The sequence below is a fragment of the Bubalus kerabau genome, chromosome 22 (assembly GCF_029407905.1).
Source record: "Bubalus kerabau isolate K-KA32 ecotype Philippines breed swamp buffalo chromosome 22, PCC_UOA_SB_1v2, whole genome shotgun sequence".
Taxonomy (NCBI): Eukaryota; Metazoa; Chordata; class Mammalia; order Artiodactyla; family Bovidae; genus Bubalus; species Bubalus kerabau.
Genome location: NC_073645.1, coordinates 17,421,529 through 17,436,610, shown reverse-complemented (window position 1 = coordinate 17,436,610; position 15,082 = coordinate 17,421,529). Strand labels below are relative to the sequence as shown.

General features: G+C 44.9%; 1 protein-coding gene across 1 annotated transcript in view; it reads left to right on the top strand.

The window, feature by feature from the left end:
* The window catches only part of MYOF (myoferlin), a 177,307-nt gene that overhangs the window by 58,031 nt on the left and 104,194 nt on the right, over positions 1 to 15,082 (top strand). Inside the window, exons 6-7 of the mRNA XM_055560619.1 lie at positions 13,854 to 14,020; positions 14,871 to 14,999. Of these exons, the coding sequence (XP_055416594.1) occupies positions 13,854 to 14,020; positions 14,871 to 14,999 (296 nt within the window). The remainder of the gene's footprint in view (positions 1 to 13,853; positions 14,021 to 14,870; positions 15,000 to 15,082) is intronic.

The window sequence follows — 15,082 nt, the reverse complement described above, 5'->3', positions numbered from 1 at the left end:
GATGACTGGTAGTCATGAGCTCAGTTGAGTGCCTCAGTCTTTATGAACATTCAAATTGTTTCTTCTAAAAAGGAGAGCTATTAGAAAAGAATGATCTGAGTCACGCTGAGATGACTAAGTGCTTTCTTCTTAAATATCAGGAAAAAAAACAAACAAACGGATTGTGTCTTAGTGGACCAGGAAGATTTTGAGAATAAGCAGTTTACCAAGCTGTTGGGAGTACAGGCAGAGGTCCCATCTCCTGAGACAGATCCTTGTGAGCCCAAGCTCAGAAAACATGCCATTTCCCTGGAGCAAAGGCTGCTTCCTCAGCAATGAGAAAAGCATCAACTCTTGAACTTTTAAACTCACTGGGGAGAAAACCCTTGCATCCAGACTCCCTTTGCCCGAGGCTCCTTCTCGTGGGTTGTCTGGGCAGTGCTGAGCTTCAGCAGTGCTTATGGACTGAGTCTCCCATCCTCTTAGGAAGCTGACTCCTAGCAGGTTCTGTGGCGGGTGGCCAAGATCTGCTTCATAAATTCTTTTTAATATCTGATACTGCTGGATGGAGATAGGAAATGAGCCAGAACTTGGGTTCTGTTTATTTGAATTTCAAACAAAGAATGTTGATGAGCTGTGTACACAGGACAATTTGTGTTAAAGTGTGAAATGACAGAGTGAAATTTCTCTATTCAAAAAATGAACAGGTTTCTTTGATCTGGAAGTACTGTCTTTGTTCTACAAGAGTAACCTTCACCATGACTGGGTTAAGGGTAGCATTCTGAATATTGATTTCATAATCCAGCTAAAAGAAACTTTTGTTCAACATTTAAAAAACTTTGAATGTTCTAGATTATCTGGATGTGTTAAGGTAAAACTCTTTTTGTCTTAATATGACAATTCAACTAAGCAAGGACATCTTTGAGTCCTTAGTACAACTCAATGCTAGGGAAGACCCTAGGAACAAAAAACCAACAGCTTACAGTCTTGGAGGAAATAGGACTGACAAACGTGAAACAGAGAATGACAGCAGGACAACCATACCTCCTGCTGTCACAGACTAACAGACAGACGATCAGGCCCAGAAATTGGGTTTTCTACTTCCCTTACATTTTTTTTTAAGTTTGTTTGTTTTTGTTTTTGTTTTTTATGTGGACCACTTTTAAAGTCTTTAATCTGTTACACTATTGTTTCTGTTTTATGTCTTGCTTTTGGACCATGAGACTTTGGGGATCTTAGCTCTCTGATTAGAGATCAGCACCATCTGCATTCAAAGGCAAAGTCTTAATTACTGCACTGGACTGCCAGGAAAGTCCCATCACTTCCCTTAAATTGACTCTTAAATGTTACAATTTTATATAAAAGTAATGAGTCCACTCCCTCTAACTTAAATACATCTTTTCAAAGTTTAAAATGTGACTTTGTTGGGGGTGTTTTTTAGTTCAAAAGCAGTATCTGCTTATAAAATTATAAACATCACAGGGAATATAAGACATAAGAACATACAGACCTCTCACAGGTCCACCCTCCTGTGGTAACCACTGTCAACCACTACTGATGTTGATTTTTAAGGTTACCATCCACATAGTGGTTGGAAATATTAATGCTAGAACACAGAAGTGCAGATGTTCAGAAAAATTCAGCTCTGCAAGTTGAAGAAACTAATTATGACCATAGATTATGGGAATGAAACAATCTGGAGGCTCTTTTTTTTTTTTTTCTTAAATACTCTTTAAGAGCAATGTTAGTTTACCACAAAATTGAGCAAACTACACAGAGATTTCCCATATACCCTCTGCCCCTGCCTATGCATGGCTTTCTCCACTATGAACGTCACTCAGCAGAATGTACTTTTTTTTTTATTTACAAAGGATGAACCTTCATTGACGTATCATTATCATGCAAAGCCCATAGTTTACCTTAGAGCTCACATCTGGTGTTGTACATTCTAAGGTTTGGACAATTGTATAATGATATATATCTGTCGTTGTGGTATCATGCAGAATATTTTAATTGCCCTAAAAATCTGTGCTTTGCATATTCATCTTCTCCCCAGCCACACCCCCTAACCTTTGGAAACCACTGATGTTTTCATTGTCTCCATAGTTTTGCCTTTTCCAGAATATTATAGAGTTGGAATCATACAGTATGCAGTCTTTTCCGATTGGTTTCTTTCACTCAGTAACGTGCATTTAAGCTTCCTCTCTGTCTTTTCTTGACTTGATAGCTCTTTTTTTTTTTTATTGCTGAATAATACTCTATTGTCTGGATTTACCATAATTTATTTATCCATTCACCTACTGAAGGACATCTTGGTTGCTTCCAAGTTTGGCAATTATAAGTAAAGCTGCTATAAATATCCGTGTGCAGGTTTTTGTGTGGACATAAGTTTTCAACTCCTTTGGATAAATACCAAGGGGCATGATTGCTGGGTGATAGGGTAAGGTATCGGAGAAGGCAATGGCACCCCACTCCAGTACTCTTGCCTGGAAAATCCCATGGATGGAGGAGTCTGGTGGGCTGCAGTCCATGGGGTCGCAAAGAGTGGGACATGACTAAGTGACTTCACTTTCACTTTTCACTTTCATGTATTGGAGAAGGAAATGGCAACCCACTCCAGTGTTCTTGCCTGGAGAATCCCAGGGACGGGGGAGCCTGGTGGGCTGCCGTTTATGGGGTCACACAGAGTCGGACACGACTGAAGCGACTTAGCAGGGTAAGGTATGCATAGTTTGTAAGAAACCACCAAACTGCCATCCAAAGTGGCCGTACCAGTTTACATTCTCACTAGCAATTGAGGAGAGTTCCTGTTGCTCCATATTCTTATCAACATTTGGTATTGTCAGTGTTTTGGATTTTGACCATTCTAATATCTGTGGGCTTCCCTGGTGGCTCAGAGGTTAAAGCGTCTGCCTGCAAGGCGGGAGACCCAGGTTCAATCCCCAGGTCGGGAAGATCCGCTGGAGAAGGAAATGGCAACCCACTCCAGTATTCTTGCCTGGAGAATCCCATGGACAGAAGAGCCTGGTAGGTTATAGTCCATGGGGTCGGAAAGAGTCGGACGTGACTGACTGACTTCACTTTCACTTTCAATATCTGTGTAGTAGTATCTCATTGTGTTAATTTGCATTTCTCTGATGACGTATGATGTAGAACATCTTTCATATGCTTATTTGCTAACTGTGTGTTGTCTTTGATGAGGTTTCTGTTAAGATCTTTGGCCCATTTTTAACCCAGGTTGTTTATTTTGTGATTGTCAAGTTTTAAGAGTTTTTTGTATATTTTGGGTAACAGTCCTTTATCACGTGTGTCTTTTGTAAATGTTTCCTCACCATCTTGGCTTGTCTTCTAATTATCTGGATATTGTATTTCACAGAACAGAAGTATTTAATTTTAATGAAGCCCAGCTTATCAATGATTGCTTTCATGGATCAGATCTTTGGTGTTGTATCTAAAGGGTTCATTTTTTTTTTTAATCGATTTGGCTACACTGGGTCTTAGTTGTGAAACATGGGATCTTCGATGAATTGCTGCATGTGGGATCATTAGTTGTGGCATGCAAACTCTTAGTTGCACATGTGGGATTTAGTTCCCCAATCAGGGATTGAATCCTGGCTCCCTGCATTGGGAGCACAGAATCTTAGCCACTGGACAATCACAGAAATCTTTAAGAGGCTCATTTTTAAGGAAGGCTTCCTTGAAGCTCTTAATGTCAAAATGACAAAGGCTGCATACCCTGGGGCCTTGGTGACTTAACTGAACATGTATGGTGTCAAAAGTCCACTTTTCTTTGCTTGCGTCTTGAGAGTGTTCCTATGACAGAGGGGTGGGCTGACTCAGACCACAGGCTTGACCTTCTGAAAATTTGTTATTTTGCTGACTTGGTTTGCCAGATGTCATTTAGTCTGACTGGAGCCTACATTCCCATGGCCAGAATAAACTATTTTTAAAATCTCACATCTATTTTTGAAGAACAATCTTAAAAGTATATATCCTTCGGTGCTAGAAAGGCAAAAAAAAAAAAAAAAAAGTAGCTAGACTTGGCTGCTTCAAATTCATTCCATTCCACGGATGCCAAAGTCATTTTGCTTGAAATTAAATTTAGTCCAGTTCAGAAAACATTTACTGACACCTGTCTGTGGAGCATACAGAAGAGAGGTATTATTTGCCACCAAGGAGCTTGTGTTTCAGTACAAAGGTAAGATATAAACATAATTGTAGATCAGAGCTAAATATAATAAATTCCTCAAGGGTAGACTAAGCTAATTATTACATGGGAAACAATTTCTTAGAGAAAATACTTTTTTGGCTGTATTTCAACTGTGTATCTTTATTACTTAGTACAGCACTTGGAAAACCATAATTTTTCAATAAACGCTCAGTTGATTGAGTGAATAAATGAATGAGTGAATGGTGGATGAGCAATAGATACGGTTTAAATTTTTGTTCAAGAAGGGCATTTTGGTGAACACCAGAGTATAGGCCAAAGTGACTGATACATTCAGAGAGTAATAAAATGGAAGCATGTTGCTGAGGTCTAGGAGTGCCAGACTGGGGATCTTTTTTTTTTAATGGAATATTTATTTTAAATTAAAAAATTTTTTTTGGCTGTGCTGGGTCTTTCTTGCTGCTTGGGTTTTTCTCTAGTTGTGGCAAGTGGGGGCTACTTTCTAGCTGCGGTGTGCAGGCTTCTCACTGGAGTGGCTTCTCTTGTTGCGGAGCACAGGCTCTAGGGCAAGTGTGCTCAGGGGTTGCAACTCCCAGACTCTGTAGAGCTCATGCTTAATAGGTGTGGCACATGGTCTTATTGCTCCGTGGCATGTGGGATCTTCCTGGGACCAGGGAGGTGAATTCTTTACCACTTCACACTGGCCAGCAGATTCTTTACTACTGAGCCGCCAGGGACGCCCCCGGACAGGATTAATAGACCTTGAGGATCCATGGAAAACTTTCTGGACAAGGGACTGTTGTTCAGAGCTGCCCTGAAACATGATCAATGTGTTAGAACATCAATTGTAGGCACTCGTTCCATAATTGGGTCTCTACTTGGCTTTGTCCAGCAAATTGATTGTTTTCGACTATTTCTCCCACTGAGGATATTTAGGAAAATCATAGTGATCATAATAAGCAGATGGTTCTTAAATTTTAAACACAGTAAAATCATCGGGGAAATCTTTAAATGTACAGATTTCCAGCACCTAGCTTCAGAGACTCTGATCTGAAGTACAATCCCCCCAGTCTGTATGGTTAACAGGAACTTCCAGGAGATCGTGGTGAAGGCTGATGTTGTTTTTGTTTTTTAAATATTATTCATTTCAGTAATTTGTTTGGCTGCCCCATTTCTTAGTTGTGTCCCTCTGGATCTTCAGTCTTCCTTGTGGCTTGCAGGACCTTTAGTTGCGGCCTATGAACTCTTAGTTGCAGTATGTGGGATCTAGTTCCCTGACCTGGGATTGAATCCAGGCCCCCTGCATTGGGAGTATGGAGTCTTAGCCACTGGATCACCAGGAAAGCCCCTGAAGGCCAGTTTTGGAGCTCACATTGAGAAGCCCTAGAGTGGAGCATTTTAATCTGGTTAATGTTATCTTGTCTGGACTCAGAGCTCTTGGGCCGTATTTCCTAGATGGGCTCACAGCGTCCATCGATCAAAGGCAGATGCTGCCAGACTTTCCCTGCAAGCCCATGTTTGTATCGCTGTTCAGTTACAGACCTTTCTATGGTACCTTTGCTTTGGTCAATGTATTGGAACTATTCCATAAGATTCTTAGGGCCTATATAGTGTGATTTACCCCAAAAACCAGAGTGGAGAGAAATGAATTGCTCATGCTTGAATGCAGACATTTATTCCAGCATGTTAGAAACCCAGCAAACTTATTATTCAACATTCCAGATAAATCAGCATGTCAACTCCAAAATATTTTCATGCTTAGAAATTTACTCTCTCCTGTTCTGCTTCGTACTTTTTAACTTGCACTGATTGTATCATACCAACTGTTGGTCCTGATTTTGCCATGACCTTTGGCCCAGGGTGTTTAAATTCTGCCTTAACCAGTACCACCATTTAACAAGACCTTGTCATGAGAAGCATAGTTAGTATCACAGGCAGAGATTGACATTCTAGGACTCTGGAAAAACAAGGTTGCTGTGTTTAGGAACAGGAAATAGTAAATATTGACCAAAAAAAATTCATATAGAAAGAAGTCTCCATCAAGGAATGAAAGAAGATTAGCTTGGGATGGTGACCCAAGAAGTGCATAGGTGGAAAAGATGAGAGGCATGGGAAGTGTTTGGATAAAGGTGCTTGCTGGTCAGGATGGTCCTGGTCACCCTGACTGCCTGTTTTCTCTGTGAAATAAGAAGTAAGGTCATTAGTTGATGGTGAGGAGGACAGAGCATTGGACACTTTCAAGATAAAAGTAGGTGGGAGTTCGAAAGGGTAGAGGGATTTGACCGTCTTGGCCAATCAATGGCCATCTCAAACCAAGATTTAGGACAACTTGGAGGTAGATGCCTTGGTACGATACCTGGTCAATCCTGTGAGTCCGCTGAAGGTTTGAGATCATGAAATTAAAGTGACACTAGTCAGTAAGGTGTGTGTCCAAGTTCAGTTATCTTTGTGAATGAGTGTAGTCAGTGGAGAGCCAAATGAACCAGGTGAATACGATCAAGGGAGGGATTGAGGGGCACCTAGAGGTGTAGTTGCCGTGTTAGATCCCATAACCTAAGGGGTTGGGAGAAAAGCAAGGACATGAAGGAAGTGGGAGCAGGGGACATGATGTGATCCATAGCTTGTGGCAGCCTGTGTGGCTGCAGACTATGGACTGGAGTAACAGAAGGACCAAACTGGAAAGATCTAAAAGATGGCCAGTGTAGTGGGTCGAACAGTGTCCCCCGCTCCCCACTTCCAGTCTACACAGAACCTCAGAATGTGAATTATTTGGGAACACGTTCTTTCCAGAATGTAATCTGTTAAAATGAAGTCATCCTTAAATAGACCAGACCCGAAAGTCAATGACTGGTGTCCTGTGAGAAAAGGTGAGGACCCATGGACATGTAGGGGAGGAGGCAGAGATGAGAGTGATGCAGCCACGAGCCAAGGAACAGGCCAGGAGCCACCAACTAGTAAGAGGCAGGGAAGGACTTTCTCTAAAGGCTTCTGAGGGAGCACAGCCCTGCCAACACCTTAGTTTTAGAATCTGGGGATTTGGGTCTCTCAGAATAAATTTCGGTTGTGTTAAGTCACTCAGTTTGTGCTGCTGCTGCTACTGCTGCTACGTCGCTTCAGTCGTGTCCGACTCTGTGTGACCCCATAGACGCAGCCCACCAGGCTCCCCGTCCCTGGGATTCTCCAGGCAAGAACACTGGAGTGGGTTGCCATTTCCTTCTCCAGTGCAGGAAAGTGAAAAGTGAAGTCGCTCAGTCGTGTCTGACTCCTAGCGACCCCATGGACTGCAGCCCACCAGGCTCCTCCGTCCATGGGGTTTTCCAAGCACAGTTTGTGTTACTTGGTTACAACAGCCCTAGGAATAAATTACCACCAGCAACTTCCTATTCAGTCAGCAGTTCCTAACTTACTGTTGCTGCCTGTGGTTATGAAACACTCATACTTTGTAGATCCTCTTAGCTGTTCTTCAGCTTACCCCTGGGTCTCAGTACAGGGCATGCCCGCACAGCGGCTCAGGCTGGGTAATGAAACAGCTTGTGCTGTGTGAAGTTTGGCAGTGCCCTAAGGGCCCTGGTCCTTCTTTGTGGAACACTTAGGGTGTCAGCATTGTTTAATCTTGTGCAGCTTCCCCCCACATAAAGGGGTGATTTCCTGTCCAAATAAACATTCTTCTGCTACTCGGAGATGCAGGATCACTTGGTGCAGTTTCCCGCTGATCCTTCCTTTCAACCTAAAGTCTGACTAGCAGAAGGTGTTTCCAGAATAAACTGGCTCTTTGTCTCCTGCAGGCTCTTTCTGGAGCATCCATCAAGAGGTTAGTGATTAGGGCTTGCTCAGAGCCCAGCACTGCAAAGGGCTATGATTTACCACTTCTTCTGCCATAAACAATGGAAACAGTGACAGACTTCATTTTCTTGGGCTCCAAAATCACTGCGGACAGTGACCACAGCCATGAAATTAAGATATTTGCTCTTTGGAAGAAAAGCTATGGCAAACCTAGACAGCATATTAAAAAGCAGAGACATCATTTTGCCTACAAAAGTTCATTTAGTCAAAACTATGGTTTTTCCAGTAGTCATGTGCAGATATAAGAGTTGGACCGTAAACAAGGCTGAGCACTGAAGAACTGATGCTTTCAAACTGTAGTGCTGGAGAAGACTCTTGAGCATCCCTTGGACTGCAAGATCAAACCAGTCAATCCTAAAAGAAATCAACCCTGACTACTCATTGGAAGGACTGAAGCTAAATCTCCAATACATTGGCCACCTGATGAGAAGAGCCGACTCATTGGAAAAGACTCTGATGCTGGGAAAGATTGGGGGCAGGAGAAGAAGGTTGGATGGCATCATCAACTCAGTGGACATGAGTTTGAGCAAATTCTGGGAGATAGTGAAGGACAGGGAAACCTGGCGTGCTGCAGTCCATGGGGTCCCAAAAAGTTGGACACAACTGAGTGAGTGACCAACAGCAACAACAACTGCCATGAATAACCACCAACCCCACATGGAACAGTCCACAGCAGGGAGGAAATCCTTTTTGGGTCCAGGATGGCCCAAGGACATTCATCTTAGTTGTTGTGTGCGTGCACAGTCCTGTGTGACTCTTTGGGACCCCATGGACTAGAGCCCACCAGGCTTCTCTGTCCATGGGATTTTTCCCAGGAAGAATACTGGAGTAGGTTGCCATTTCCTCCTCCTGGGGTTCTTCACAACCCAGGGGTTAACCCCACATTTCCCATGTCTTCTGCATTGGCAGGTGGATTCTTTACCACCAAGCCACCAGGGAAGCCCTTATCTTAGATGGAGGAAACTTAAAGCCAAGTGGCCCAGCCATTGCCCAGTCTGAAACAGGTTTGCACAAGGGGAGCCTGACCCTCCGGGCTTCCCTAAGGCTGGAGCCAGGTATGAAAGGGGCAACCCCTAGCCACAGGGTGCTCTCGCCTGAGCTCTGAGTGGGAACTTTGCCAAATTGCTGGAGAATGATACCAGAAAGCCGGAGTAAGGGTCAGGATGTTCTCATTCCACATTCATCAAGCCCCTGCTGTGGACAAGGAGGGAGTGTGTCCAGCATGGGGCAGGTACAAAGAAGAGAAGGGCAAGCCCCCTGCTTCTGAATAGTGGATGGTAGTAGGAGGCCCACAGTTCAACAGATGCAAGATCACGTGGTGAGGACAGGGTAGGAATATGTGTGCTAGCAGGAGAAGGGGGATTCTCTCCATCCGGTGCGGATGGGTGGGTCAGACCAGACTGTTTCGTCTGGAACTTGAGGGAGGTGAGGAGCCCACCTGGTGGAGAACAGTAGGAAGGGCATCCTGAGAACTTGGATCCAGGCAGCAGGCAAGCCCTTCTTTTGATGCTTCTTTAAGAACAGAGAAGAAGAAAATCTAGGAAATTTACTTTATTGTTTATTTCTTTTGGCTGTGCTATGCAATGGAGAAGGCAATGGCAACCCACTCCAGTACTCTTGCCTGGGAAATCCTATGGACAGAGGAGCCTGGTAGGCTAGTCCATGGGGTCGTGAAGAGTTGGACCCGACCGAGTGAATTCACTTTCACTTTTCACTTTCCTGCACTGGAGAAGGAAATGGCAACCCACTCCAGTATTCTTGCCTGGAGAATCCCAGGGACGGGGGAGCCTGGTGGGCTGCCGTCTATGGGGTCGCACAGAGCTGGACACGACTGAAGTGACTTAGCAGCAGCAGCAGCAGTACTATGCAAACTGCAAAATCTTAGTTCCCTGACCAGGGATCAAACCCATGCACCCTGTATTGGGAGCACAGTCTTAACCACTGGACTGCCAGGGAAGTCCCAAACCTAGGAAATTTAGACTGGAGAAGGACGAATAATGTGGAAACTTAAAAGGGCCTTTAAGGAGAAGGAGGAAAAAAAGAGGGTTGGAGATTTCATTGTGTGAATTAACAGTGCTGAAACTGGATAGATCAAAGGAAATGTCAAACAATTAAGCAGGTAGCAAGCCCTGCAGGCCTAGGGGAAGAGCATTCCAGGAAGGAGAACAGCAGTTGCAAACTCTTTGGATTGGGAGGAAATGTAATTTGCTTGAGGAAAAAGCAAGGCCAGTGTTTCAAAATGCTGGGAAGAGATAATCATCAAGGGTTTTGCTTCTCTCTTAGAACTGAGTTAGCTAGTCAGTTTCTGTGCCTGCAAGTAAAAGATAGTTAATAGCGAGTTGAGTTCTTTCAGGAGTTCTGTTTTTCTATTGATAACCTCTGTGTTTTTTAAGGCAATGTCACTTTGTTTTGTTTACAAGTATGTTGGTTATCTGTTAAGATTACTATTTTGTTATTGCCCTTTGTGAGTTTCCTTGTCTGTTTTGCTTGTTCTTTCAGATAAAATTTACTGTTTTATTAATGTTGCCAAAAATTGTAAGTAAAATTAGCAATTATAGAAATACAATGTTTTTTAGGGGAAAAAAAAAAAAGAATAGGGAAGAAGAGACCCAGATTATTGTGTAGAGGGCTGCTGCTGCTAAGTCACTTCAGTCGTGTCCGACTCTGTGCAACCCCATAGACGGCAGCCCACTAGGCTCCCCCGTCCCTGGGATTCTCCAGGCAAGAACACTGGAGTGGGTTGCCATTTCCTTCTCCAGTGCATGAAAGTGAAAAGCAAAAGTGAAGTCGCTCAGTCGTGTCCGACTCCTAGTGACCCCATGGACCGCAGCCTACCAGACTCCTCCATCCATGGGATTTTCCAGGCAAGAGTACTGGAGTGGCAGAGGTAGCCATTCTTCACCTGTGGCTTCTCTGGGGTTTCCTGGTGTCCTGACAAAGATGTTGAGGAACCAGGAAGAGAGCATTGCCTTTACTAGATCCAGTCATAAACCAGTGAGGGAGAACGAGGATGTGGTCTTGGTTTTAGCTCAGTTCTTAATAATGTAACAAGTTGTTTCTGCTTTATGGACCTCAGTTTTTCTACCTGTAAAACAGGGTGAGGGGCAGGTTGGATTTAAGATCTTTTTTTGGAAAAAAAAAATTTATACTCTTGATTTTTCTAGTTTCTTTTATATAGCTATTTTTGACTGCACTGGGTCTTCCTTGCTGTGTGAGCTTTCTCTAGTTGCAGTGTTGTAGCCGCACGTTCCGGGAAACAAACTCACTCAGAAGGACGATGCAGATAGTGGAGTGCAGTTTATTACACCGGTGGGCCCAAGGCAGAGTCTCCTCTTAGCCAAGGACCCCCGACCAGTTTTTTGTGAAAACCTTATATACCCAAAGTGTACATGCCCAAACCCACTTCCCCAGATTCCCTGAAACTAGTCTGAACAATGGAAAAGAAAGATACAATCAAAGTTAGCCCGTGATTAATATGCCTTAAGCCCAGGTAGTTAACAGTGGACAGTTATGAATAGGCCTGTGGTCATACCCCAATAAGCATAATAGAATGTATGATTCTATTCGGTTACACAGATAATTAGGGTATTCTTTTAGGGATGGAGAGTCTAGGTATGAGCCCTGGGGCTCTTCCTCCCAGGGGCCTGGTTTTCCAGTTGGTATGTCGTTTCCATAGATACTGGGCATATAGCTCAAAGTCCACAGCCCGGCCCAAGATGGAGTCCTGCTTTCAAGATAGAGCCTGTTCTGTTTCCTGCTTCAGCAGCAAGCAGGGGCCACTCAAGTTGTGGTGCATGGGTTTCTTATTGCGGTGACTTCTCTTGTTGCAGAGTACGGGCTTTAGGGCACAGGCTGAGTAGTTGCAGCGTATGGTCTTAGTTGCTCCATAGGATGTGGAATCTTCCTGAACCAGGGATTGAACCCGTGTCCCCTGCATTGGCAGGTAGATTCTTAACTACTGAACCACCAGGGAAGTCCCTGGATTTAAGATCTTTAAGGTCCGTTCTTGTCAAAATTCTGTGAGTTTGTGACTTCTTGGAAGACTGAGGTGTGGCTCCAGAGCATGTTGGGTCAAAGAAGCAGAGAGCAGAAGAACAGAGTGGGAAGGCACACGCGATGAATTGGAGACAAAGAGGGGTGCCTTGGAAGACCCTGCAAAATGCCAGGAGGAGAGCTTCTCAATTCACAGAAGTCTGTGTGATCCCCAGTGTCCAATGCCATGGAAGGTGAAGCACGAGCATTCAGGAAAGGGTCCTGAGCTTAGCGAGGAGAGGTCGTGGTTGGTCTTTGTGAAACAGGAGCCAGACTCGGATGGGACGAGCATGGATGGTGGGGTGGTGAGGAGGAATGTTCTTCCTGGGCTAAGCGCTGGGGAGACCCTTTACTTCCTTGTGGTTGTCCGTTTCTCACTCTGTGCCCTGTCCCCCGTGCTGCTCACTGACTGCCTCCCTTCCCTACCCCATTACTGCTCTTTAGGAAGTGCTCCAATAAAACGGACTTATCAATAAAAGTTTAAAGAAAAAAGAGAAAGATTAATTTATTGGGAGCTGTTTTGTGCCAGGCACTGTATTAAAGGCCTTGCATATAGATTAATTTTATCTTTACAATAACCTTGTGGTAAATACCATTAGTTCCCCCTTTTTATGAATGAGGAAACTGAAACAGATTGAGAGACTACTCAGAGTCACATAACTCAAAACTGGAATTCCCATGCAGACAGCATGACTCCAAAGCCCAAGCTTTACGAGCCATGCTACAGGGCAGTTGGATGGAACTAATTCATACTATGATGTGAGTGACTGGCAGATGACTCCATATGGAAATTGTCTCCTACCATTTCCATATGGGATCATCAGTAAAGAAGGAGGTTCAGGATCCAAAGGCAGGGAGTACAAATGCTGGTATTTTTTAGACAAGGCAGTTAGTTGATCTTCTAGTCTTATATGGTACAGGTTACTGGGAGTTTAAACTTTCTGTGTATTAAGAAAAAAATAACTGAAGTTTGTCATTAAGTTTTAAAAAGTTTGTGAGTAATAAAAGGAAGAAACATAGAAGACGAAGTTGATGTTTGTTATTGATAGGAGAGAAAGATCCGTGCGTATTTGAAGGCAGAGGGAAGGTCCCTCTGGGGAAGGAGCCACGGGAGGTAGTTGAAAGGGGACCATTTAGAGGGTCCTCAAAGAATCAGAAGAAAGTAGGGTCTCAGGGATGGGAGGGGGTTCACTCAACTGTGTTTTCCCCACTGAGTGTGAAGGGAAGCTAGGGGACAGATGTGTGTGGAGATGACAGACCGGGAGGGTGGAGCGAGAGTATGATGACCACCTCGGTCTGCTTGGCAGGAAACTGGAGGCCAGTTTCTCTCCTACCATGAGGATGGAGAGGGCATTTGAGATCAGGAAACTGAGGCAGAAAGGAGACAGTGCAAGAGCTCATGAGGAAAGTTCTAGAGAAAAGACCTGCAGTGGGAAGGGTGGAGTGGAAATCTCCCCAAGTCTCCAATTTCCTCGGCATTTCCACACATCACCATCCTAACCACAGGCAGACCCCTGACCTCAAGTTGGTTCCCAGATGAGAACTGAGTGATGGTCTGGCTGGGTCCATTCGTACCATCGCCTCTTCTCATGCTCCCCGTGGCCTCTGGCATTCTCCTAGTCACCTTGAAAACAGCCTGAATGAATGCCGTGTTGCACGTGAACACATTTGCCTAAAGAATCTAGATCTGAGTCACAGCTTGTCCCAAGTCACTGTCACCAAGAAGCGTCTCCCTCACCACCTGCCTCAGCAGCATGGAAAACTCCCTGGAATGTTGAGACTCATACAGGATGAGGACTGTCTCTGAATGCATCTCTTTTTGGTATTTTAGGGGAAGAGGAGGAAGATGGAGGTGATGAGGACAGGTTGGACAGTACGGTCAGGGTCCCAGGGCCCAGGGGGCCAGGAGGGACTGTGTCGGAAGCTCACCTTGCCCGGAGGCTCACGAAAGCGAAGAGCAGCCGCCGCATGCTGTCTAACAAGCCACAGGACTTCCAGGTAGGAACAGCCCTAGGGCCCCACATCCCTGTTGTACCAACACCGTGTTGTCCAGCTTCTGGCAACTGTGATGTTGTTAGAAGAGCTTCTGCCTGTGGGCAGTGGCTTAACCAGTAAAAAGGGATGTAAGGGCATAAACTCAATGAGAAGAGCTCCCCATCTTTCTTCTGCAAGCAGCAGTAAGTGTTGTCAATCCGGATGAGGCTCTTCAGAGAAATAAAATTCCCTTTTGTGGTAGGAAGTGAGAGAGTTAGTCATTTCTGACTCTTTGTGACCCCATGGACTGTAGCCCATCAGGCTCCTCTGTTCGTGGGATTCTCCAGGCAAGAATACTGGAGTGGGTTGCCATTCCCTTCTCCAGGGGATCTTCCCGATCCAGGGATCAAACCTGGATCTCCCACACTGCAGGCAGATTCTTTACCATCTGAGCCACCAGGGAAGCCCAAGAGCTAATCAAGGAATGGAAGCACAGGTGTTGTGTTTTCTCACAGCTCTGGCTGCTTCCTTGGGAGATAGCCATGGAGGGTGTTAGTACCTCCCAGGGATCAGGAAGACCAGGTAGGAGGCTGACTCTGGGCAGCAGCCTCCACCCTGCCCTTCACTTTCCCAGGCCAATTCTAGACTACTGCAAGCCCATGACTGCTCTTGGTTTTGGCAACCTGATCCCAGTTCCCATCACGAGAATGGGCGCAGGTGGACGCTCCCAGTCCTTGAGCTCCAGTACATTGCAAAGCTGCGCTGGCATGGTTTCAGTGGTCCTTACGGGCGAACCAGCCAAGGTGATACCTGTGGATTCTCTTATACATTATGCTGGGGAAGGTTCAGTGAGACTCCCCTTCTGTACTTGCAGATTCGGGTCCGAGTGATTGAGGGCCGGCAGTTAAGTGGCAACAACATCAAGCCTGTGGTCAAAGTCCACATCTGTGGCCAGACACACCGAACAAGAATCAAGCGAGGGAACAATCCATTTTTTGATGAGGTAAACGGGCAAATGCATGTCCTTGTGCGTCTGTTTTATTTATGTGTACCTTCTCAGCTTCCACCCACTTCTCTACAGTCCCA